This window comes from Dreissena polymorpha, chromosome 5, assembly GCF_020536995.1.
Source record: "Dreissena polymorpha isolate Duluth1 chromosome 5, UMN_Dpol_1.0, whole genome shotgun sequence".
NCBI classification, from domain to species: domain Eukaryota; kingdom Metazoa; phylum Mollusca; class Bivalvia; order Myida; family Dreissenidae; genus Dreissena; species Dreissena polymorpha.
The window spans coordinates 71263435-71288704 of record NC_068359.1 but is presented as its reverse complement, the minus strand read 5'-3'; the positions used below and the strand labels follow the sequence as shown (position 1 = coordinate 71288704).

At 32.9% G+C, this 25270-nt stretch overlaps 1 protein-coding gene across 1 annotated transcript in view; it reads right to left on the bottom strand.

Moving 5' to 3' along the window:
• Window positions 1-9160: 9160 nt before the first annotated feature.
• The window catches only part of LOC127831329 (uncharacterized), a 148496-nt gene continuing 132386 nt past the window's right edge, over window positions 9161-25270 (bottom strand). Inside the window, exons 22-35 of the mRNA XM_052356298.1 lie at window positions 24627-24787; window positions 24334-24445; window positions 23693-23902; window positions 22908-23038; window positions 21996-22109; window positions 21563-21725; window positions 21164-21278; window positions 20616-20678; window positions 19323-19488; window positions 18999-19068; window positions 18278-18452; window positions 17787-17948; window positions 16005-17081; window positions 9161-15378 (exon numbers count right to left, since the gene is read on the bottom strand). Of these exons, the coding sequence (XP_052212258.1) occupies window positions 15206-15378; window positions 16005-17081; window positions 17787-17948; window positions 18278-18452; window positions 18999-19068; window positions 19323-19488; window positions 20616-20678; window positions 21164-21278; window positions 21563-21725; window positions 21996-22109; window positions 22908-23038; window positions 23693-23902; window positions 24334-24445; window positions 24627-24787 (2892 nt within the window). The 3' untranslated portion in view covers window positions 9161-15205. The remainder of the gene's footprint in view (window positions 15379-16004; window positions 17082-17786; window positions 17949-18277; window positions 18453-18998; window positions 19069-19322; window positions 19489-20615; window positions 20679-21163; window positions 21279-21562; window positions 21726-21995; window positions 22110-22907; window positions 23039-23692; window positions 23903-24333; window positions 24446-24626; window positions 24788-25270) is intronic.

The window sequence follows — 25270 nt, the reverse complement described above, 5'->3', positions numbered from 1 at the left end:
AGCCTTTAAAACGTTCGATTGTCTCTTACAAGAAGTCTAACCCATGTTCGTTGAAAATGATCTTCGATGTTTCATTAAACTAATTTGTTCGACCGAACATATCTGTTGAATGTTTGTCTACAATCGCAATCAATTGAATAATAATTTATAATGGTCACAAACAAACAAGCAGAATATATCTTTAAATTGGAATTGAAGACAATGTTTGCCAAAATGGCCGTTACGAGAACATGAGATCATATAATGAAAAAGCCCGAAGAGAGTTCTTTACCTTGTATCAATGATTCAATTTTTGTATAGGAATTGTGAAAAAAGACGTGTCAATTAGCATCATTATGTACGATTCTAACTAAGATTCCCCTTTCCATACACACCATTAAACAGCTTAATTGGGAGTTTTATCTCAATATAGTACGCAGTCTGATTATAATTATGTACATAACATTGAACTTTATATTGTTGGTATTTATGTGAACATTTATGTAAACAAAATAAAGCGATACGCTTTTTAAGTTGACAGCCTTGTCCAAAATTATAAATTGGTGTTCGTTCATAATTTACAATTTATTATGCTTAATGTATTACATAATTGCTTCAGAAAATTTCTACGCTTCTAATTCATGTAATCGAATGAATCACACCCTTTGATATTTAAATTATTGAAATATTTTTTTCTATAATTAGCACCTGCCTGAAGATACTCATGTATTTCTTTAACAATGTGCGTATGAATTACAGTTGATTGATTGTCCACATGAGAATCCTATTCAATCGTGCCATATTTTCGAAGATGATCCCACATAAACGGTATCGACGTTCTCTACATTTATTGGCAACATTATTCAGTTTTGCTATCGAATCAATTAAGGCAAATAAATGTAACAATAATTTAAAAAGCTTTTGTAAGTTTTGAATACGTTACGCAACATTTTTGTTGTTGCTAGTGATGCAATACTTATTAAGGCAATTACACTAACCCGAAAACAGAACACTCCGTGAATTAACACACATTAGGGATAAATATTAACTATTATTAGTGTGTTATGAAATTGTTATATACACGTTGGGAATTCCACGTCAGGCTTTTTAAAATTAGGCTTCATTTAATGGGGCTTTTTTTCACATATTTTGGCATGTATTGAAGTTTGTCATTAAATGCTTTGTATTGAAATATGTAATTATTGGTAGCATTAGTATTATAAAATATTACGACCACAACAGAACTCTACAAATTATTTAATCTTTTCGCGTTGTAACGCTTTATAGTTATCTGGTTTTTAAATTGTCAAGAGATGCATATAATAGATATTTAGAGCATGGTAAATTTTAAGCATAACTGTTTCATCACACATATCACAACTACAACGACAATTTGTGAATCTGAAACAATTTATTTTAATTTTGTTAATTTATCCAAACTTATTTATCAGTATAATAATAATAATAATAATAATAATAATAATAATAATAATAATAATAATAATAATAATAATAATAATAATAATAATAATAATAATGATAATAATAATAATAATAATAATAATAATAATAATAAACGTTTTGACAATAACATTATTGAAACAAATACAAGGCTACAACTATTCTGAACATATGTAGCATGAATTTAAATTGTAAAATTTGCAATATAAAATGAGCAATATTTCACACTTACGTATATCTGCACGGGTGGATCCTATTTGAAAGTGTTTTGTCCTTTACTGTTTCGTTCACTGTTTCTAGCGATTTATAGAAGTTCTCAATAACACCTACCAGTACTCGTGATAAAACATATTATTAACTTGGCATGGTTTTCGATCAAACACGCCCGGATGACACTTGAAGTCATTTGTCATTCTGCAGAGAAAATATTCAGAGCATTCTCTTGATGCATGCTGTTCAACAGCCTTATTTGCAATATCAACCCATGTGAAAGAGATATAATGTAAATTAATACAATGAGCTTGATTCAAACGGCCTATTTAAATTGTCATTACAACAAATGGAAAATAATCGGTTTATTAAAATTATATATAGATTATAACATGGCCCCTGCATGTCATGGGCGCAATTTATCCTTTGTACTCTGGTTGTTACGTTCGTTTTAAGTAAAATGTAATGATTAAATAAACGAATTATACAAATACGTTAACATTTAATGAACGTCAAAGCAATTAATGCTAACAATAAATACTCCCGTTTGAGTTGTGTGCCAAAATGACGTCACCGAATAGGAGTCATCTGTTCATGTATGTGTAAACATTCGTAGCTAAAAACGAAGACTTGATAAACATTCTCATCGGCAATTATTTAAATGTATATCTCGGTAAATCGTCACTTTCATTACGTCATAATTTTCTGCGAAAAAATGCATTGATGCGTGATATATGTGTGTACACGTTTGTTTGATTAAGTTCGCAATTTAATAACATACGTAATGGATATCGATCTTTAGGTAAGTACCTTAATACCTAAATATACTATTTACATTTATAATTAATTAATCGACTATTACGATTATTTTAAACAATTAGTTATTGTGTAATTATGTTTTGGTTTCCTAATTTTATGAATTTTTAAATTGTATTTAACGCCTCTTTTAAGTGTGTTTACGTGTGTGTTAGTGTGAATAGTCACGAATATAGCTGGTGGAACACAGGAACTGTTTGAAAAAGGCAGTAGACGAATCAAGACGGCAATTACGCTGAAGTTTGTTCACCTGCGTTTTGCTTGCGAAACTGGATGTTGTTCATTGGGAAACCCTTTAATTTCTTACCTGTCACGGGTATGTTACACGTATTACACAATAAAAACGTTCATTGTACGCAAATAGTTCAATAACAATCATACTGATTTCACACACAAGTGTTACTTCCGCTGCAGGAAATATCAGTACATCCGAATGTCGTCTGCATCCCCCGGTGTTGTCACGGAGAGGAGATGTGGCGACGGGGAAGATGCCTCTTGTTGTTTATTGAATAACCCAGGTTTCTGCACCTTGAACACCGACCGCTGAGTTCTATTGCTCGCCTTTGGATTATCTTCAGCTCGGCGCGACTATTTGCGTGACAACGTGCGAGCCTGGGTCGTAAATGATTCTCGTGTTCTATCTTGGTGCTTAAGGATTTCATTTAACCAGTAATGGTAAATGAATGATGGGTTCCGTACGTTTGAATGTAATAACAAAAACATAACGACTGGGATTTAATTAAAATGATAAGAAAATACGGTTTTAAATATTCACACAGTTTTTATTAAATTGAACTTTATATAGAATAAAAAACGTAACAGATAACATATGATAGTTCAATAACAAACATAAGCAGAAATTCGCATAACATCATCTACCCTGGTCTTGTGATTTTAGTTATTCTTGATAGTCTTCAGAGGGGGTGTTTTCCCACGCTTCATTCGATACTCAGGTGATATGCATTCTGCTATGGCACTACGAATGCATCGCAAAACGTTACGACCTCAGTATCAAAATTGATAATAAGAGACGAGAATATTAGATATAGGGGATTTTGGACAACTAACTTTTCTGTAATTTTTATGTATTTAATGCGATAGATGTAATTTTAATCTGTTCATGTCGAAATCAAGAAAAAACTGTCAGCAAAACTTTTTGAAGTATGCAAAAACGTATTCAGACACGAACAACTTGTATCGGCATAGATAGGAGCCATATTACTGTTTCAGTGATTTCAAATGTTTTTTGGACGATAGGGTTAATGTCTGCGTTATTTTTTTACACTGGTAGAGTATAAAGACGTTATTTTTGCGTTATTTCTCTTTACAAAGCAGCTTAAACACATTGATAACAATATATTGTTTTATTTGTTTAAGCCTTGCTTGCATAGATATACACACTCGAGACTCCATATATGAGTAAATATATCCGTATCAACCCAGCCCTATCTATTACTGCATAATGACAGTCAGAGTTAAAACAAAAAACGACGTGGTTATGTATTGTTCGACTTTACGAAAAACACAATCAATATAAATGGAAGGCTTTCATGATGTATTGCACCATGCTTTCTTAAAACAGGTCATAAATTGATGTATTCAATATTTGATACCATTAATTGATAGTAATGTATTTCTAATATAAAATTTGCCTTGATACGTGTTTTGGATTTGGAATTTGGATTTATTGAAATTTAACCCTTATACTAACAGTACAATTGAAGTTAACTATCGACAAAAGCCATGTGCGCACGCATAACCTGAGGTTCGTCTTTACACTAAATCTTCCATTAAAGCACACACATATGTTTCAGATACGCATATACATAGAACACGTATTCAAGCAGGCATGTATGTGATTGCTGGATTGCTTTCATACCAAACTAATTAATGGACTTTACAAATATGCACTATCGCACTATCGAAGGGATACATACAGATAAACTGGTATTTGCTCTTATAAGATACGTCATTGAGTAAACATATTGTAATATTAATCATGCCTATGTGTGCTGGCGTGACGTTTTAGAACATATATTGCAAGACTCAACAGGTTCTTTATCCTTTGAATCTACCCATACCTTATGACCAAATGCTTACTGTTGAGATTGAATGCATCCATGTATATGAACGCACATGTATTATTTGAATACAAAAAGGAAAACATTTCTCGTCATATCATACATTAATTATTGACAATATACCATTACATACTAGTAACACAAAAGTGGAGATAGATATTAACACATACGCCATTGTAAGACTCCCATGCATATTTTGTATTCAAAGAATGAATATGAAATCGTTCTCATTAATGCATATTAACCTTTTGTTTGATATAAATCCTACCATTAGTTATAGTGCTACAGGAATATGTTTTTCTCTACCGATCTAACGAATAAGTGTTTTATGTTTAAGTTATTTCTATTGCCAAACTTCTGTGTTCAGTATTTCACGCACATTTCAAGTAAAACATTACAAGTCGATGTATTGTAAACGTTAACACAATGACAGTTAGTGGCAAAAATCTACCACCAGACATTTGAAAGTTAACTCGCCAAAATATATAACTCCCATCTGTATAATTATGAATTATTTTTCAAATACTTCCTTACAAACCATATTTTATAAATAGTCGATCGCGTTTAAAGCACTCAAATGTTATGCTTTTTGTTGTTAGCAAACACTGACAAAGAAATTCAGATAATGCTTGTCATACACATCAGTTGTGTTTCATAGTGAGAATCTTCTTTCAACATTTTGAGGTGAAACATTCAATAAAATGGTTATATACTCGAAATAGCTGGACATAGCGATGTAAATAATGTCCCCAATAAAATACATAACGTAATCGTTTCTGAAGACTGGTGGATAAAGCCGTAATATGCCTTTCATAGGTGCTTTGTTTTGTTGAGGACAACAGTCGAAAAAATATACAAAATTCATTACTTTAGAATTTTCAAACGTTATTAACAACTCTATGACGCCATACCATGCATTAAGTTTATGTTTTGAAAAACACATAACTGCCGCCGAGCTGCATATACATAATCAACTAATAAGCTCGATTGAATTTCGCATAATCATGAGACACACACTACCAGAACGTCCTTTATCTAGTCGCCATTTACTTCTTTTGACGAAGAAGTTTTAATTAGTTTGCAATTAGTCAGGACGATTTTTACTTGTTACTTTGACAGTCAATTTGTTTTGACAATAATTGTTTACAACCAAATCACTAACGCTCACATTACTTTTATCTAAATATGCAACATCACGGTTTCAGTCAATGTGTCTCAGCACACAAAGACAGTTCTCATATTGACGAGGGATTATGTTTTACCTAAACTTTTTAAATGTTAGTAAGTGTATTTATTAGAGATCAATGGCGATCGTAAGTTGTCAAATGTGAATCCACCGATGGTATATAAATTCAACTAGTGTACAATTTATGATACGGCATCGTGTTGTAATATATTGAACATTGACAATTCAGACGATGCGTACAGACAATACGTTCAGCAGCGATCAATATATTTGCCCTTTGTCGATATTTGTGTATGTTACACTATGTGTACTTTGACAGATTGAACGGACAATAAATGCCATGGGTATGACTTTACACATCAAAGCGATTTGTACTTGTTATGCAAATATCGGTGAGTAATGCGAATAGCGTTGAGTTATGCAAATAAAACCTTACAGCTTCCATTCTTTTTTTTATAAAGACGGATGCTGTTATGGCATGTCCATATTATTCATTGTTATTACAATTTTGACACGCAATAGACAATGCTTTATTGAAATGCACGCGAAAAGACACCAAATGATCCGCATGTATGCATTAAAATAGGGCCGCTCACATTATATGATTAATAAAATATGATTTGTATCCATGGGGTTTAAACACCATTGTTCAACAGCGAATTCTTGCACTTCCTGTAGCCCAATGGGCATTAATTCAAATCGATATGCTTGCGCTGCATATAGAGAAACTAAGTGGTTGCTGCCACTCTTATTATTGTAACTACATTTAGCGCCGTGAAAACAAACATATATACTCTCATGACGGTGAAGTGTGAAATTTGCAACACCGGTAAAAAAACACAAGTTTCGGTTCAGATCTTGTACATTTTGCGCAACGCTCCGTAAAACACTTCATGCCGTTAAAAGTGCAAGTCTTATTTCCGTATTTTTTAACATTGATTTAGGTAATTAATTGGGGGAAAATATGAAAATAAGGATTTTGAATGAGCTGGTATTCGTCTCTTCAATATTGGGCAAAAACACTCCTGTAAAGAAAAGATAATTCTGCGGCGACTCATTTTAGGGTATAACTATTTTAGGACGTCCCTATGGAATTGCATATTGTGCCATAGATATTTATTTTAGAAATTATGAAGTTGTTGTCAAACTGCATTTTCGTTACACTAAAGTTTCTTTGTAAATTGGGTTGTGGTTTTACAGTAGTAATTTAAAGCCTGCACTGTTTATGTGTGTTATGTTCTTGTTAAAATATAGATTTTATTCCAATAAATTTGCAAGTCAAGCTTCGTATTTGCCTCATACTTTCAGTGTTAATCGTATTTAACAAAGAAAGCTTAATTACAATGTTGGCCACACTCAGGTTGAAAAGGCATACAATTTATTTTGCATACTGTGGGTAAGACAATGTTCCATATGGAAGTAAAAACATGCAATAAGGCCGTAAAAAATGAATGTCAACTTAATTATGCACTACATGTTCCAAACGTGTCATCTTTTGCAACTTGGCTTCAATGTGATTGGCAAGATTGATATGAAAAGAATTAATATTGTGTTTTTTCTGCTCTTGACTTTGGTGCAAGATGTTTTTATTTTATTAATATTTTCAGCTTTTTGCTGTAAAATATGCAAGTCAAAATTGTATGTTCCAAATAGTTCCAAGTGTGCATCTAATCAACAAAATATATAGCCCTATTAAGTTATTTTATAAGCAGGCACTGTAACGCAAAAAAATACCCCACTCTTTCTTGCATACGCTTGGTATGAACATAGCAATTTTCTTGTTCATATTTGGATGAACAGTTTAAGTGTAAAATATTAAAGTCAATTTCAAAATTGTGCTTCATTTTCTTACTGTTCATCTCAATTAACAAATATAGCTAACTCATAACGTTAGTGTCTAAAATCAGACACTGAAATTTTACACGCGATGTTTCTTGCATACTCTGGCACAGAAAAAAGTGATGTTCTTGTAAACATGTGTTATTGTTGTTTTTTTTGCCCTAAAATATCCAAATCAATATTTATAATGTGCTAAACTTTCCAAGTGTTCATGTTGTAAAAAAAGAAATAGCATTCTTATAATGTCATTGATTACAAACAGACATTCACAGGCTAAAATCAATCTGTATTGCCTTTTTTGGGTTTGCAATAGTTGTTTTGGTTTAATGTGAATTGTTTTGACCGTCAAATATGCAAGTCAGTATTCTTATGAGCTTAATTTTTTAACTGGTCACGCTTTTCAACAAATTTAGCTTTCTTGTAATATTTTAGTTAGAAACAGTCAATTCAATGTTACAATGGGCATTTAAGTTTGTAAAAATTGTATTATGTGCTTTATTCTCTATCTGAAACCTCTTATCAAACAATTATAGCTTACTTATATTGTAACTGTTAAGAGAAAGTCTTTAAAATGCTTAAATCAATGTTTCTTGCAGATTTTGGTTCAGAAAATATTTGTTCGGTTAAATGAACAGTTGATTCTGTAAAGTAATCTTATGTGCTAAATCTTCAAACTATCCATTTTATTCAACAGACATAGCTCGCTTATTAAATTATTGTTAACGATCTGGAACGCACAGTCATAAAGCGAGGTTCCTCGCATACTTTAAGGTAGAAAGCAGTAATAGTATTTTTATTAAAATAGGTATTAAAGGTCATACAAGAAGGGGGTAAATGTTCTTATGTGCCTTATTTTTCCAACTATTCATCTTTTTCAACAAATATATTACATTACTTATAAGGTTTTTATTTTCCAAACTGGCATGCTAAGTAATTTAAGCCATGTTTTTTACATACTTTGGGTTAGAAAAAATATTTCTTGTTCAAATGTGGATTTACTGTAAAATAGCAAGTCAATAGTCTAATATGCTAGACTTTTCCTACCGTCCATCTTTTCACTAATGATAGCTTACTTATACTTCTATTATTATACAAAACGTCACCTAAGTGCTAAAAGCGATGTTTATGTCATACTTTGGGTAAAACGAGGTCATTTTCTAGTTAAAATGTGAATTTATGGCCATTACATATACGAGTCAATATTCTTATAAAACTTACATATGAATGACTGAATGTATTAAATTTTACAACTGATCATCTTGTTCAACAAATATAGGTTACTCATTATGCTATTGTTTACAAACAGAAAGGCGAAAGATAAAATGAAATATTTCTTGCATACTTTTGGTTAAAAATACCCCAGTTGTTCCGATGATTCTTGTCTGCCTATAAGGATTTTTCTTGAAGACGGTCAAGTTAGGTGTGCGATTTCAAGAAGTGATATAGTACTATTACTATGTATTATAACATAGTATTACATGTATAGTAATTTGAAGCCCAAAATGTGATTGCTATATTACCATGTTATGATAAAATTAACTGTTACATATAATTGACTAAGTCTTGTATTTTATAACAGAACAGAACAGAACAGAATATTTTATTTTAGCTTAAGCATACAGCTCATCGCCATAAACATACATATGCAATAACAGCATGCGTGACAATTATATACAAAACATACATCCTTTTGAGGAAAGATCAATTTAAAAAGTAATGACATACAACATGTTTTAGTGAGAATTTTATAACAATATACATTTCAACTATTACCGCCATAAAAACGTATTTATCACGGTTTCGACTCAATTAAGAGGAACGTGTGAAATATTAAATTGACAACAATTACCCTACTAAAATGTTACAAATTGAGTAAATAAGAGATTCGGCTTACTTGAACCCTAGGGCATTTTAAAACTGATAATTATTTCATTATGTCGTTAGGTAGAAATTGACACGTTCATGTATGTTGTTTATGTGTGTATTGAACACCGTAAACAATACCGTAATTTCTCTTAATTGTCGGACATTGTAAATTTTCTGACATTTCTTTTTTAGCCAAACTAATTATTGTTCGTGCTTCTAAACTTTAGGACGTACGGATTTTTGTCCATTATTAAAGACTCTTAGTATTCGGGCAGTCAATAATACAGCTCTATTTTATCAGATTTTGGCCCTGTTTTCGCTTATCTGGTGACCCTTAGATCATGTATTTTTACAACCGGATTAAAGTAATAAAACTTGGCAGAATTATGCCTTATAACAACGGGCCATAACATTTTCATAATTGGGTCAACTACAATGTAAGCCTGTTATAAACAATGGTCTCTTCCAACATCGTTTGAAATAATATCGCATTAAGAAAGCTAAATGTTTAATGTTTGTTTTTTTTAACTTTATATATATTATTTCAGGTGATTGCAAAGATGTTAAGTTGATTTTATTTTTAAAGCAGATAACGAAGAGTACACCAATATGGAATTATTGTACATTGATATTTTAGTTCTATTTCAATAAAAAAATTGACAAACGAACATAGCGTACCTGTATTTACATTTTCAGACAATTGTATTTATAAATAATATTCGTATCTCAATGTTCGGACACGAAAAACAATATTTTCTTTATCGTCCGGAAACTTCGAATAATTTCGGTATAGAGTACAAACATGTTATATTTGAATTGTTTGAACCATTAGTAAAATATAAAATAAAAATTGACACAACTTATTTTTCGCTAAAATATTAATGATAATATTGATAAACAATAAAAATTTCATTAAGTAAATTGCGTTGATTGCTCATTATTGAAATCTGGCAATGTCACGTATTAATCAGCTGATACAAAAGATTATGATACAAGATAGTGTATGGTATGCCAATATTTATAGTTACAGGGTTAGTTACTGACCCGATACGGGATGAACGGTTCTGTGGAAAACCATATTAACCCCTTTTCGATCGAGTACGACTTTACGATGTAGTGAAGAAATCGGATAGCACACTCATGTAACTGAAGTTCGATATATGCCCAAGGCATTCAACTAACCTGTATTTTCTTACATCGATGTTTAATCCGGAAAATCAAAATGTGGGACAATTGGAAGTAAACAGCTTAAACGTATAATTTAACATATTGTTGTTAGTGTCCCATATCGAATTTTAGAGTCGGATATACAAAATACAGAGTATATAATTTGATAATACGGTTCAGTAACATAGTTGCATAATTTATTGTTTTAACAAAATAAATGAAATGTACAAGTAAAATAGATATGAATGTAACTAGAATATTAACAATAAACAATAAAGATAAACAATAAAAAGCAATAAACATTGCATTATAATACTGAAGTAAAATAGCTAAGCTATGTTTCGGTCTGCCGACATAAAATAATAAGATGATAGATTGTATGTTGGGCATTATTTTATGTATAAGTTCGACTAGGAAGTAGGCATAACTGTTATACAATAATTCATATAATAAAGTGTATAACGAAAATAAATAATGCTGTGTCCGATTTAATTCCGACACGTGTTCATAGTAATAAGTTATATCATTTAGTTTAAAGCAGGAAGTGTAATTCTCTCCCCTATTATTTACATAGTTTAATAGCAAATGTTCTGATTATTTGTATATGCAATAATCATTATAGCTTGATAATGAAAAGTTCTCATAAATCTTCTTTGATTTATTAATTACTCCTATCACCACACATCCGTAAAGTCTTCAAACACAACTTAAATGCATATCGCTATATTCGACATCTTGCGGTTAAAAACTAATATAAGCAGAACTAAGATTAGTAGATTTGAAAAACGTCAAGTCCAAATATGTATCAATTATTCGTATCATAGTGACAAACACATTTAAGTTGTTGACAGCGTTTGCTTATCAAATTTTAATACACTGCAGCTATGTCATATGCCGGAAAAGCTATTCCTGAACAAACCCTTAAAACATTTTATAGTCTACGTCGCTTATTTAATGATGAATGCACGGGCATTTAGGCATTAAGGCACAATTACACTTATTTGATTCCATCATTGAACCTTTTATTTTGTTTAAATAAGCAATATGAGGAGTAAACGACTTAAAAAATGAATGTAATTGGTTTTTAAAAGGTATACCCATAATTTTGCCGTCTATGGACACATTTGTAGATATCGGTTATTGATTTTATGTAAGAAAACACCCAAACCATTACTTTATGAATAAGCAATCGCTGATACGGTATAGTACGTTAATTACCCAAAAATCATTGTCATTATCATGATCATCAATTATCATTAATATCGTTGTCATCATTAGTTCTTCTTGAATGGTCTGAGGTTTTATAAGTACATACGGACAGCTCAGGGGTTTTCTTGTTAACCTATGTTTTAATGTCAAAAAATATGTCTCAAGTATGTCTATAAAATCGAGTTCAATCAACCTAATAAATCGTAACAAACACAATGACTGCTAATACCGACATCAATTTGCGAGTGATTTATGGAGAAATACTCAAAACAAAAACTTTATAAACAAAAACGTTATCAAACCGAAAGCCGAAGTTTTGAAATAACGATTCGATCTATCTTACGGATGTTCCTGAGATAGTCGTAATATTACGATTGGTATATTAGACAGGAGATCTATCTGGCCGAGGATTCCCGAGATAGTCAATAGAATTTTCGAATTCGGAAAACTCGGAATACTCGGCTTTGTCTATTGCAAAAACATAAACAATAAAATCTACCTTTGACGTGTTTCAAACTTTGGATTAATATCAATATTATGCGAGCATACCATATCATGTAAGTTGTTTAAATTTGCGCATTATGGATATATTTACGATGTATTTGTGTTTATTTATGCCAGAAAATAGTAAATGTGGATAATTGTTCCGATTAAAGTCCCGCCCGGATTCTGGGTGGCATCTTTACATGAATACATGTGTAGTTAGTTGCAACTCCAAGCGACCCTGAGGGTCAATAGCTGGGAGTTGGATTATTGCAACACGATCACCTCGTCCAGCTCAACCACACACATACATTTTCTTGTCCGTCATCTACCATCCATTAAACGGATACTTATACTATCGTCATCAGAAACATCAGTATTCATCATATTAATCTTCAAATACGATCACTGCCGCCGCTGCCACAGCTGACGCCGCCATCACTAGAAGCGTCGCTAACGCAACTGTCTCTCTCACCATCGCAACATCCCCACCTATAAGACTACCTCTTCCACTACCATAATATCCCTCACTACATATACAGCCACCACCACCACCGCACCCGGTGCAACTACCACCATCACTGCTACAACCTTCATCACCATGCTACAAGTTATAATTAATTCGCTTGTATTTTCATATAAATACTTGATGATTTTGTTCCGCACCTAATTTATATACTGTCTCACTTTTCATCAAGACGCGCTGTTATAACTCATTATAAATTAGATGAATGGACTTCAGTACTTGTTTTAAGAAATTTATTGCAATAACCTATTTTGTATTTTTAGAGGGACATTAAAAATGAGGACTTAAAATTAATCACATTAGCGCAGTAAGTACTTATTAAGCTTATTAATTGATATTATAATACAAAAACACTTATTTTTGTAATGGATCAGTATCCGCAAGGGTTGACTATCCGGATTTACAATCATATACATCGAGACGAACAAGTCCTTTACAACAAGCTAGGCTAATGTTCACCGATTCTTTAACCAGTTTCTCGATGCAAATATTTTGACAAGCTCCCAATCCGATCACTCAATTGTGACGTGTTCTGATTGGAGCATTTTGCAGGCGAGATAAAATTAATATATAGCGCAGTTTTTGGTGCGTTTGTTTATTACTTGACTGATGTTTGGATTTCAATTAGTTTGTGTTTAAGTTTCCCGTGCAGAGAGTGTAAAAGATATACTCGCGCTTGTTCCGAGATAATACTGATTGGTGTTTTTTGTTATTTTTGTTTTAGGCGGGTAACGTTTAGTCAACATATTTGATTCGTTGGATGGTTGTTTAAGAATTACAATTGGTTTTATAGATTGCAGTGAAACGATTTAAATAACTATAACACTGTATTATATTCATAGCTGCCACGGACTTTTCGATGCATAAATACTAGCATTCGCTGTTTACTTAAGCGATAATATTATTTCAGTAAACAAATGTTACAAATTTCATTGTTGTTTTAAAATCTTTTTCACTGTGGAATACCCCAAAAAGAACAACAAAACACATTACTTGTATCTTATGAAAATGGTATCATATTCTTTTCTCATGGTAACAAAAATGTTAAATGGATTTTGTAGTCGCTTACACAGATCACTCCTTCAAGTCAAGTCCTATATGCTTAGTTAAAATGATGTATTTTATTTGTTGAATACTTCTATATATAAAACGTTGTTTGTCCGTGTAATTTGCAAATTAACGTTCATAACATCACGGAGGTATAAAACAATAACAGCAAATGAATCTTACAATTTTGACAGAACATTTGAAGAAACCGCGTGTTTGATTTTGTATCAAAATGCAACGATGCCGTTGCTGGATTAATTAATTCAATCGTTCTAATAGTTGTTTTAAATGTATACAAACAGGCCATTTGCGTTAAAAAACACCAGTATTACCTCCAGTACCAAAAGTATAACTGGAAGGGAACTTTCAGTACGAGTGTTTTACGTGCAGATTCAAAGTTTATCTTTTAGAAAAACTGTACATCAGCTTAATTTTAAATAGGATCAGTTCAATATTGTCGATCGACAAGATTTAACTATATTAAAAGAAAACACATTACACACACGTTACTATATAATAATATCATATAAGGTTAATAATCACGGGGTAATAACTCAAAACTGATCTGCGAACGACAACAGAAGACAACTACTTTGGACTGATTCAGAAATATATTTGGAAACCATCTGATTTTATTATGCTAAAAAAACCCACAAAATTTCATCAAATTAATTTAAACCGAATTAAATCTCAATTTACTAGGGACTTGCATCGTGCATAAAATATATTAAACATTGTAATATAATTTTACCCTACCAATGTTATTTTTCCATTGAACATAGTTAATACTTTAAGGAAGGACTAAAATCGTGCAGAACTAATGCCACATTTACAAACACATTTTTAGACATATAGAAGGATCATAATTTGACCTTAACCAAATCAGCGGCAAGCAAAACATATTATTTGATATTTAACACTTGTGTGTTTTAAATATAATAATGACATTAATAAACATATTTCAAGTAGCAGACACAATATTTTGTACGCTACAAAAATATCGAGTTACCCTGATCATTATCATAAAAATCATTCACAAAAATACAACTGTATCACCAAATGTAACGCATAATATGCTGCCGGGAGAGAACATGTTTACATTTAAATGTAATAATCGGCACTGTTGGGTAATAAAACAAAGGCCCGTATGCCACGGAACTAATCACATAATACGTCGGTTTCATCAAAACGTCAATAATATCGAAAGAACATTGACCATCGATGCAGAGTATATGAGTTTTTTCAGTTGAGCAGTATCCAAACAATGGTATCAATAATTCGTTGGATTTTTATGTATTATATGACATGTTTGATATCAAGTGAAAGCTCAAACATTTAAACCGAATCAAAAGTGCCTGATAGTGGTTTGATGCGTCGTCGGCGTTTTCTTAGAGGCTTGCTATTTTCGTCCTCCTGGTTTTCAATAGCTTTTCTTACATGGCACGTGAACGTAGGCGTTCCCCTTTTCTCCATCTTGTACAGATTGTAGAGCGTCGGTTGTTTGACCTCTGTAAAATGCAACAACGAAGTTTCATATCCACGCACATATGTTATTGTGACAACCAAATTATGTACACATTTAAGATTGGCTTTCAATTTTTTATTTGTGCATTGAATGAGTCTAACACGTTAACTGTGTTTGTTTGTATTGTCGCACTGAATACAGATTGATTTTCGTTTAAAACATCTCTTATGCCATAAACACAGTTGAAGAAAATCTTTGTTTACAGAAATAACTATCAATGTATTTCTTTACTGATGAATCTCAACACAACGATTTTGTTAAAGTTGTGCGCAATCGTACAATAGTATAAAGACTATACACTTTTTAATATGAGATTCTGTAACATATCATGTTTAGATTCAAATGTTCACCAAATAACGCAATAGGGACAAAGCATTCAATTACATCTCAATAAAATATGGCAGTTAATTGAGAGTATATGTTTGAATGTAGCAGAATGGTCGACACCACAACCTAGTATAATTTAAACATTGGGAAGGCACAAACAATTAGGGAAGGTCATGTCTTGGAAAATATTTTTAATATGTATTTTAGTTTTCGCCCAGCTTTTTACTCTGCATATAATAAAACCATATTGCTATGGCAAAAATAGTTCATGGAATAGCTTACCTTCTCTTACAAGTGGCACGTTGACATGCTTTCCTTTGTTTCCACTTTTATTGAATATCTTTGTAAACTTAGTCATCATGTATTCAATAATGTCTTTGTGTGTTTCCTCTGTCTTGTTGCCGACAACGTTGTCTATACTTGCTCCAAGTATTGACAAAAATATTGACAATATAAAAAACACTACTACAATAATGTAAAAGGTGAAAAATATTTTAGCCAAGATCGGATTCGTTTCGTCTATTTCCATAAACGTGCTTTTACCAATCATTGAAAGGCACAAAGTGGTCAAACATTTGTAGATACTCATGTACGACAGAAGGTATGGTCCGAATAAAAACCACCCGCAGAAAGCAAATCCAAGAAGTATGTACACAAACGTAGCTCCAAACCAGAACAAATCTTTTCCGCACTTCGCAAATACTTTCACAATGCTACCAGCCTTCTTTGAGGTAGCAAATACTTCAAGTATTCTAATAGTTGACATAAAAACTATTATTGCTAACAAGACACCTAGAATTTCATCCCAAAGCACTGTATGACTTAAGTTCACAAACCGTTTAATATCGGTTCGGTATTTGCTTATGGTACTATCTATAAAGCCCGACCTTATAAAATAAATCACACATGCTGATACACCCAATAGAAATAGTACACACTCGTAGGATTGCCAAAATTGGCCAAAGTATTTCAGCCGTTGCTGATATATTCGCACGCATATTTTAAAAAACAAAACCAGAAGATAGATAACGAATATTACTTCACATACAAGGGCAAACATGCCGTTAGGTCCAACGTGGTTGTACAATTTGATCGGATAGATCCAGTAAGTTTTAAATGCTCCACCTGTTTGCGGGAACTCAACCATGAAGACGTTGTAGATGAACATGTTTGTTTCTGGACTAAACAATGTAAATTCAAACAACACCACTCTAGTTTGACGATCGACCCACCGGTTTTTAACTAATTCTTCGACGATGTCCACACTCACATTCTTGTTTACATCAAATGGCGTGATGTATCCTCCGCCCCCGTATGTCGTGTAGAAACCAGTAAGCGGTAGACCCCATATATCGAGCGCTGTTGAACATTTACATTTAGATAACACAACTACATAATAAACGTTCTGATATTATATACATCGGGGTAATAAGTGAACAGTTTTACCGAAATTGGGGGTTTTAGTAATGTATGTATGTATAATACAAAACTTAAATGTTCCAAAGAATCATAATATTAAGCGATCTCAAAAGGCAAGAACCTCGAAAGTAGGAATACTTTTTATGGGGACCGGCGCACTAATAATGCGTTGGAAAAAGGAAAAACAAACATTTAATACATGATGATAATAATTAAAATATGTATCGATTGAGTTAAATGTTTATGTACATGCAGTGAACAGAACTATGTGTCAAATTACATTCATTAAAACGATTTGTATGCTTCAGCCAATTTTATGTAAATGATGCATGAAGGTAAACTGCTAGTTTATTGCAAGAATCGAATAAAACAACATGTACTTAGAATGTCATCAAAGTAATATTACGAGTTCTGCTGTGGCATATTTCAAGAATTTTCGTGAGAAAATAGTTACGTTATTTTTCAAATATAATATACGTTTTTTTTACAAAAAGCTACACGATTGCTTATCGAAGTATTAATTGCTGCACGTAAATGTAATACTGTAATGTTGCATCGCAAATTGAAATAGTTATTTCGAGGTATTTTGCATTAATTCGAAGAAGGTACAGGAGTATTGATGAGTGAGGAGTTCAATTGACATACCGGAAGTAAAAGACCAAGCGTCTACGGTTACGTTGAAGGCTTGTTGGACCATAGAACACGGTTGTGACTGCCATCCTATACAGTATCCATCCGTCTCCTCATCTAGAAGGTTGTATCCTCCGTAACATGTGCTATTACCAAAGTAAGGTATGTTGCAGTAACCTGTTGAAGAAGTTATTGAAAAAATATGGGTCATATGGAGTTTGCATTAATACCATTTTGAATTGTGGGCATAAAATACAACGCGATATCTAAATGCCCCCTTCACGGATTTTTCTTTATTAAACAAATGCCAATTAAATGGAGAGTTAGAATTACAACTTGATTAGTCATTTGAATTGCATTTAAGGATTACACTTTCGTTGTGATCGTTAAAATGCATTGGACTAAGGTATGCGGTATTTAACGGTGACAGAGAATAAACGCGTGCTGTACAAGTTAAGGCTATGACTATTGTTAGAGATTGCTTTCCTTCAAATTCATATGCATACCTGCATGTGTCCGCAGTTGACGCAGTCTTGGGGGCCCTAACCTGTAGTTGTTCAGGCCTGTCATAAATGTGCGGTAATACCAATGTAGAGCATCCCCGTTGATATCGGTCTCCGGAAACAGGTTTGGTATCATCGTGTATTTGATCCAATTAAACATATCTCTTTGAGTTATAATCTAAAAGCAAATAATATAATATGTTAATGTGAATAACAAATTCAGTTTCATTTAAGTATAAGTCATAATAAATCATTTGCATCAAAATTTCATAGGCGTTTATATAATATATCTAATCCGTTGTTTTGGGGTGAACTCGAAAAATATTATTACATTTTGAAAATGATCACTATATCCGTTGTAACCTTCAACCAAATCATACTGTGTCATGAATTTCTTAAACACGTGTGCAATACGGCTAATATTTATATGTGGATTACATTATTCACGAAGTAAAATTGGTTCTTGTTCAGAAACGCGTATATGGGATACTTCAAGTACAGTTTGAATGTGTTTTTGTAAAACACAATTACATAATATGTCGAGCAACATCGAGTATAGCCGCATTGTCATGAAATATATATGTGCATAGTCTTCCTTGATGACACTAACGAAAATAGGAGTTTATATTAATGGCTATTGATTTTAGCAATGTGTAGCATCAAATCAAAACAAACACCCATGCACAAACATTTCCTTTCTCATATTAATTAATATTCAACGTACCGACTCGAAAGGTGGAAGTTTTGCTGGCGAAACGAAGTGCCGAATGAGCTCCTGTCGATGATAGTAAGACCTGCAGCATGCATAAAACTGTGTCAAGGATAAAACTTATCACGTTTACAGTTCAATGATCAAATGATCAGAAACTATAGTGAATCAAACTGTAATAAAATTTGATGAGGTGTTTTCTTTGTTTCGTTTTACATATACTCGATTATTATTTAATTCAATTTATTTCAATAATTTGCTTTAAGATGCAGGTATTTAAATAAAATGAGCAAGATAAGTTTCTTTTTATTTTATATTATAAGAATAAATAATAATTACATATCATCCCGGTTAGCAAACGCTATGACGCAGACAATAAACATAAGAAGTGTAGTCAAGATGAAGTCAATGATGCATTTGATCAAGTCCTGTTCCAGACGCCTTTGCTTTGCCGCCTTTTTCATCTCTTCTGGCTTCATGGGCATCGACACGTTCCTAGGAGTGGCTGACAAGAAAATGTATGATTATTTATTGATCATGCATTGGGATACGAACATAAATGAGCATCGTCCACAATATAAGTTCAAGAAAGAATATCAATAAAACTTATTGATTATCCCCTAAAATACGGTTTGTTTTGTATATTATTATTTTGGAATGCATAATTGTTCAATGGGCAATACATCCTTGAAATCTCACTTGAGCAGTACAAGCGAACAGTACGCGCATGCTCACTTTTCAGGTAAACTTTACATTATGTTTTGTTATAGAAATTGTTATCATTAATTCCTGTCTTTTGTCACAAAAACGTTGACATCATTCGATCCTGCATCATCAATCAGAAGGTAAAACTGCCTGAACATTAATGTAAACCAAAGCAGGATGCTGGATAAGAAGGGTCATCGAAATCGCATCATAAGCGTCTGAGATCAACTGTGGAAAGGAATTATTATTGAAGGGCAATAACGCCTGGAACGAAGCGAAGTAAACGTACGAATTGGTGGGCGTACGGAGGGACAACAATTATACTAGAAACGATTACTTGTACAATGCTATTGCGACGCACGCACACTCAATCCCAACAAGATTATAATTCGTACTTACATGTACGGAGAAAGGGCAACATTTTCCTCCACCTTTTTGACGCTTTACAACGTGTTATGTATTTGGCATTTTCATAAAAATATTACAATACATATGTAAATCTGGTAGATAATGTATCGAAAAATTAAAGATATAGTTGTCCAAGTTTTTTAACAGACATTTTTGTTTGTTAAAACGTTTTTATATAAAAACTACAAATCATTTAGAAAATGCTAGACTCAATCGGCTTTAACTATAACACAAATAAATGCATTAATGCACTTCGGTTTATTTCGAGATAAGCCTCAAATGACGCCGTCGTATTTAGAAATATGCGTCGTATGTTCAATTCATGTTCTTATAACACAGCACAGTTCTCACTTGCTTAGAATCATACAAGCTTTAACAGTGTGCAATGGTTTAGATAATAGGAGTAATACAATAATGAAAACATAGTAAGTTGATGCATGTATTCAATGTGTAGTTAACGTGAACGATGAACAAAATTGGTATTTACATATGTTATACGGTATTCATTCTTAAACTTACATGTATAAGAAAAATATTCATCTGTTATTTTCTTCAAAATCGCTATTGTCGAGGACATATCATCTGAAATAGGAACAAAATGTTGATTATCTATAAATCTGTCACATATGAGAAAGAAATATGCAAATTACATAAAACAGCGAAAGTAGTCTAGTAAGGGGTTATATTGCTATATATCCAGAACGACTATTACATCGCAATTAATAAAAATCATGGTAGCTAAATTAAGTTGGAAGTGGGTTGAATATGCTTTTTCCCAAAGGTGACCGTGTCTGGCTTGCCTATAGTTAAACGTAACTGCAGTAACATAACTGCCAATCAGACCTTAAACGTTTGGATAGCCCACATAATAAACGTTTAACGCAAACTTATATGCCAATACTTGTTTATCGTGTAGTATACAACTTAGAATATTTTTTTTATGAAATTTTTGCATGGCATATACAGAACCTAAGTAACTATTCATGCCGTTTCATATTGTAAACTGATTTAATTGATTTAGTGTAGTTAATTGTGATTAATTAACAAATATCAACACAGTTTATTACCCTTGTCTTCGCCTGTAAGTTTTTTATAATTCTGAACTACGGTGTCCATATCAACATTTGCTGCTCCTTTAGACTTTCGGAATAGGCAGGCGAGAACAAAGGCAAAACAGATCACCTGCAAGTATATACACCTTCACATGCACAAACACAGCTGTCCAAAACAATAAAAACGTGTAGGTTTAAATAAAATATTAAAGAAAGAATTTAAAATCATTTAAAATTTGGCTTTTTTCTGTTTTTTTTTTAAATATGAATATTAAAATGTCAGCTGCGTAAACACTTAATCATTATGGTTCAGCCATAGTAATTATACTTATAACAATTTGAAAAGAAAAACAAACAGACAGCAACACATTTACACATTGAAATATGTATGTATATAATGTACGTATTAGATACCATGATTGGGTCAACAAATAGCATGGATTCAAAGATTGACAGAAGGAAGGATGTGAGCCATTCCTCTGATTTCTGCTTTCCCCATTGCATACTGTAGAGAAGAACGAAAAAGGCAGGAACCAATGTGCTTGCAACAATCAGGAGCCACCCAAATATGATAAACCTGGAAAAGAGCCATCATGATATTGATTTGCACATTTTTGTTACTGAATAAGTCAGGTTAATAACGTATTTCATGATTCAACTAAAATATGGCAACTATATATATAGGTATGCTATAAAGTAGTATTTATATGTAAATAAAATACATGTAGTTATGAATGTATTATTGAAGCATAATAAGCACGCAATTATACGCTAAATGGTAAGTGCTTGGCGAAGCGTTTACGTTGCCATCTGTTTCCAAATGAACTTATGACGAGAATACACGTACCACGAAGGGAGTCGAGCACCTGTTAACTCTGGCACTTCCGATGTCAACATTATAGATCGCAACTGCTTTGCGAAGTCCGGAGTTGCGTCCCGTTTCTTTGATGAACACGGAAATCTAAAATAAAATAGACTTATACCTATATTAATGTTAATTGCTCGTTTTTAACCAGGTTTTCCGAAGGAAAAAACTGGTTATTAGATTGGCGAATGCGGGCGGGCTGGCTGGCTGGCGGGCTGGCTGGCTGGCGGGCTGGCGGGCGGGCGGAACAAGCTTGTCCGGGCCATAACTATGTCGTTCATTGTCATATTTTAAAATCATTTGGCACATTTGTTCACAATTATTGGACGGTGTGTCGCGCGAAATAATTACGTCTATATCTCCAAGGTCAAGGTCACTCTTTGAGTTCAAAGGTCAAAAATGGCCATAAATGAGCTTGTCCTGGCCATAACTATGTCATTCACTGTGAGATTTTAAAATCAATTGGCACATTTGTTCACCATCTTTGGACGGTGTGTCGCACGAAAGAATCACGTCAATATCTCCAATGTCAAGGTCGCCACGACTAAAAATAGATTTAAAAAAAAAACAAATTTACAAAGGGGGTTAATTTAGTTTGTTCATTTCAAAAGTTCAGTTTGAGTTTTCTACTGAATCAGATTTTTTTTCACAATGAAAACCTGGTTTTGTGACAATTTTGTCCCTTGTCTTTGTATTTAATTATCATATTAAACCACGCATACGTACACAAAAAAGCAGAATTTTCACGTTTAACAGTCTAAACAACAACGGGGACGCAAGCATTCTGTTTGCCTTTCTCAATATAATTCAATGACTCAAAAACGCAAATGTTTTTACATAAATAGAAAAAATACACATACATAAATACTTAACACATTTCGTAGTGCCTCATACCTGCAGCACACACCAGGACAAGTTAAGCAGTTAGAAATCATGTCCTGGCGCCGCTTTGTGCGCTTGAATATGAATATCAGCAGCATCACTGGTGGTGTTGTAATAAGAGCGCATATTATGGACACATATATCTGAAATTAAACCAGAAAAAATGACATAAATTGATCGCACTCGAATTGGTTGCCATTATAATTAAACCTTTTCAATTGTCGATAGAGGTAAACACTTTCTCTTACTAAGAACCCCCCAAATCCCCACCTGTATTGAATTCCACCTTTTTTTAATCACTTAATTTATTCAGCACGAACTGATCGGATAACTTCTATTCTTCAAACACGAGTACACTAATGCTGCACAATTGTCAATGATTCGTGTACGTGACCGGGCAACAGTCGATAAGCAACGGGCGGTCTTCAAATCTCAATAGAATACTCCAACCAACAACGCATTGCAGGAAACGGACTCGAGGCTCTTTTTATCTATACATTTTCAAACAAGTTTTCTTTGAGAAATTAGACACTCATTTATGTATTTAGGATATGCAGAATGTTTGGTTATGTAAAACATATACACTTTTGGTCCATCTGCAACACGAAATAGAAAACATGTCGGGATTTGCTAAGCGCTAACAAAATCTTGTTCCTTATGTCTTAGGAAAGTTTCAAAAAGTGATGCGGTACCATTTATACATATACAATATGCAATATATTATATTTTACTTAAATTTGAATTCCTTTTTAATCAAACAGTATGGACCCGCTTTAAGCTTAAGTTAAATGTCTCACTTGCTGTGCAGTGAAGCGGAACGGTCCCGCTTGCATGAGAGACGGGGTTTCGTAGTCGGCTTCCGTTTTATAGAACATGGCGTTTGCAATCATAGTGAGACAGATGTAGACAAGAGCGCACGACAAACGCTCGACACGAGTGAACGGGCTGATTTGTGGCCGGTAGAAAATGGAGACCCACATATGACTCTCTGACAGTCGGTCTCGGGTCTAGAAGTTTAAATAAACCAAAGTAATGTTCAAAGCGTGTCATGTGCGGATATCTAGTATACACTTATTTTCATAACTGTATGTAAATTAAGTAAACGAATTAATATGTAAATCACGTTCATAATGATATGCATCATTAGCGAATTGCAGTAATAACTTAATAAATAAATTAATGAGTGAGCGAATGAAAATGTGACAAAAATGATTTAGTATGTGAAATGTAAGGCAATACTTAATGCATTAAATGCTGAATGCACTTAGTGCTTAATGATTATCAAAATCAACACCAGTCATCAACGAATCGAACACCATAGCACAACATTGGTGTTCTACGTTTAGCCATTGGAATAATTTAAAGAAGGTTTACATCTTACAAACATTCTGTTCAACGGATGTTAAGTTTCACTGTTATCGTCTTCTATACTAAGTACCTGATAGAAGAACCTGCTTTCAAACTCGATGGGCTCATTTTCACTCTTTGCATTCATATTCACAAAGACTTCCGTTTCAACAGAGAGCCACTTCTCAGCGACGAACATGTATCTGAAATTACGTTTTTTTCTCTTTATATTCTTTATCCTCTCTATATATCATACTCATGTGAATAGCATAATTGTCTTAATAATATCGCTAACTTAAATACCGCTGACATAAATTATGTTAATATTAATTTATATAAGACAAACATGGACTGGTTAACTTTTGCCGATTCCAACAAACTTACAATTGTTTTGTCGTGGCGTCATACACAGAAACCTGATTTAGGTACCAGGAAGCCTTGTCACCCTCTCCTGAGTTATCATGCCAAATGCACATGTGCTCCAACGTTCCCAAAGGCTTACGCGTCGCCATCAAGAAGGTCATGACACTTCCAGTGCTGAATTCCTACAAAGGTATGTCCATTTGTAAACGTATTTTAACATACACTTGCATTTGCAAAATACTTTCTTACTCCAATACTATGTGTTTTCCTTCTGATAATTCGAGAGTTTTGCACGAGTTGTCGATTATTGTTATAATTGAAAGCAAATAAGGCAAAATACATTATAGTCTATGAACAAAATCTGCTAGAGTAAATTTGTTAATAAACGAGCAAAATGAATGGCAATAGTTCAATCATGGCCAAACTAGACACTACCATACACAGTTACCTCAAATAAGTAATTCAAACAAACATAAAAACTAGCCTAAGGCGCTGTTGGCATTTAGGAAAAATGATAGGAATACATTTATAAACAACTCGAGACTGGATAAATGATTAGGATCTACATGGAATGAATCTGATCCAAATGAACGTGTATGCCTGTTTATATTTAAGGAATGTTTGTTATTCCTATAGATTAATGTGCTATGATGATTTTACATATG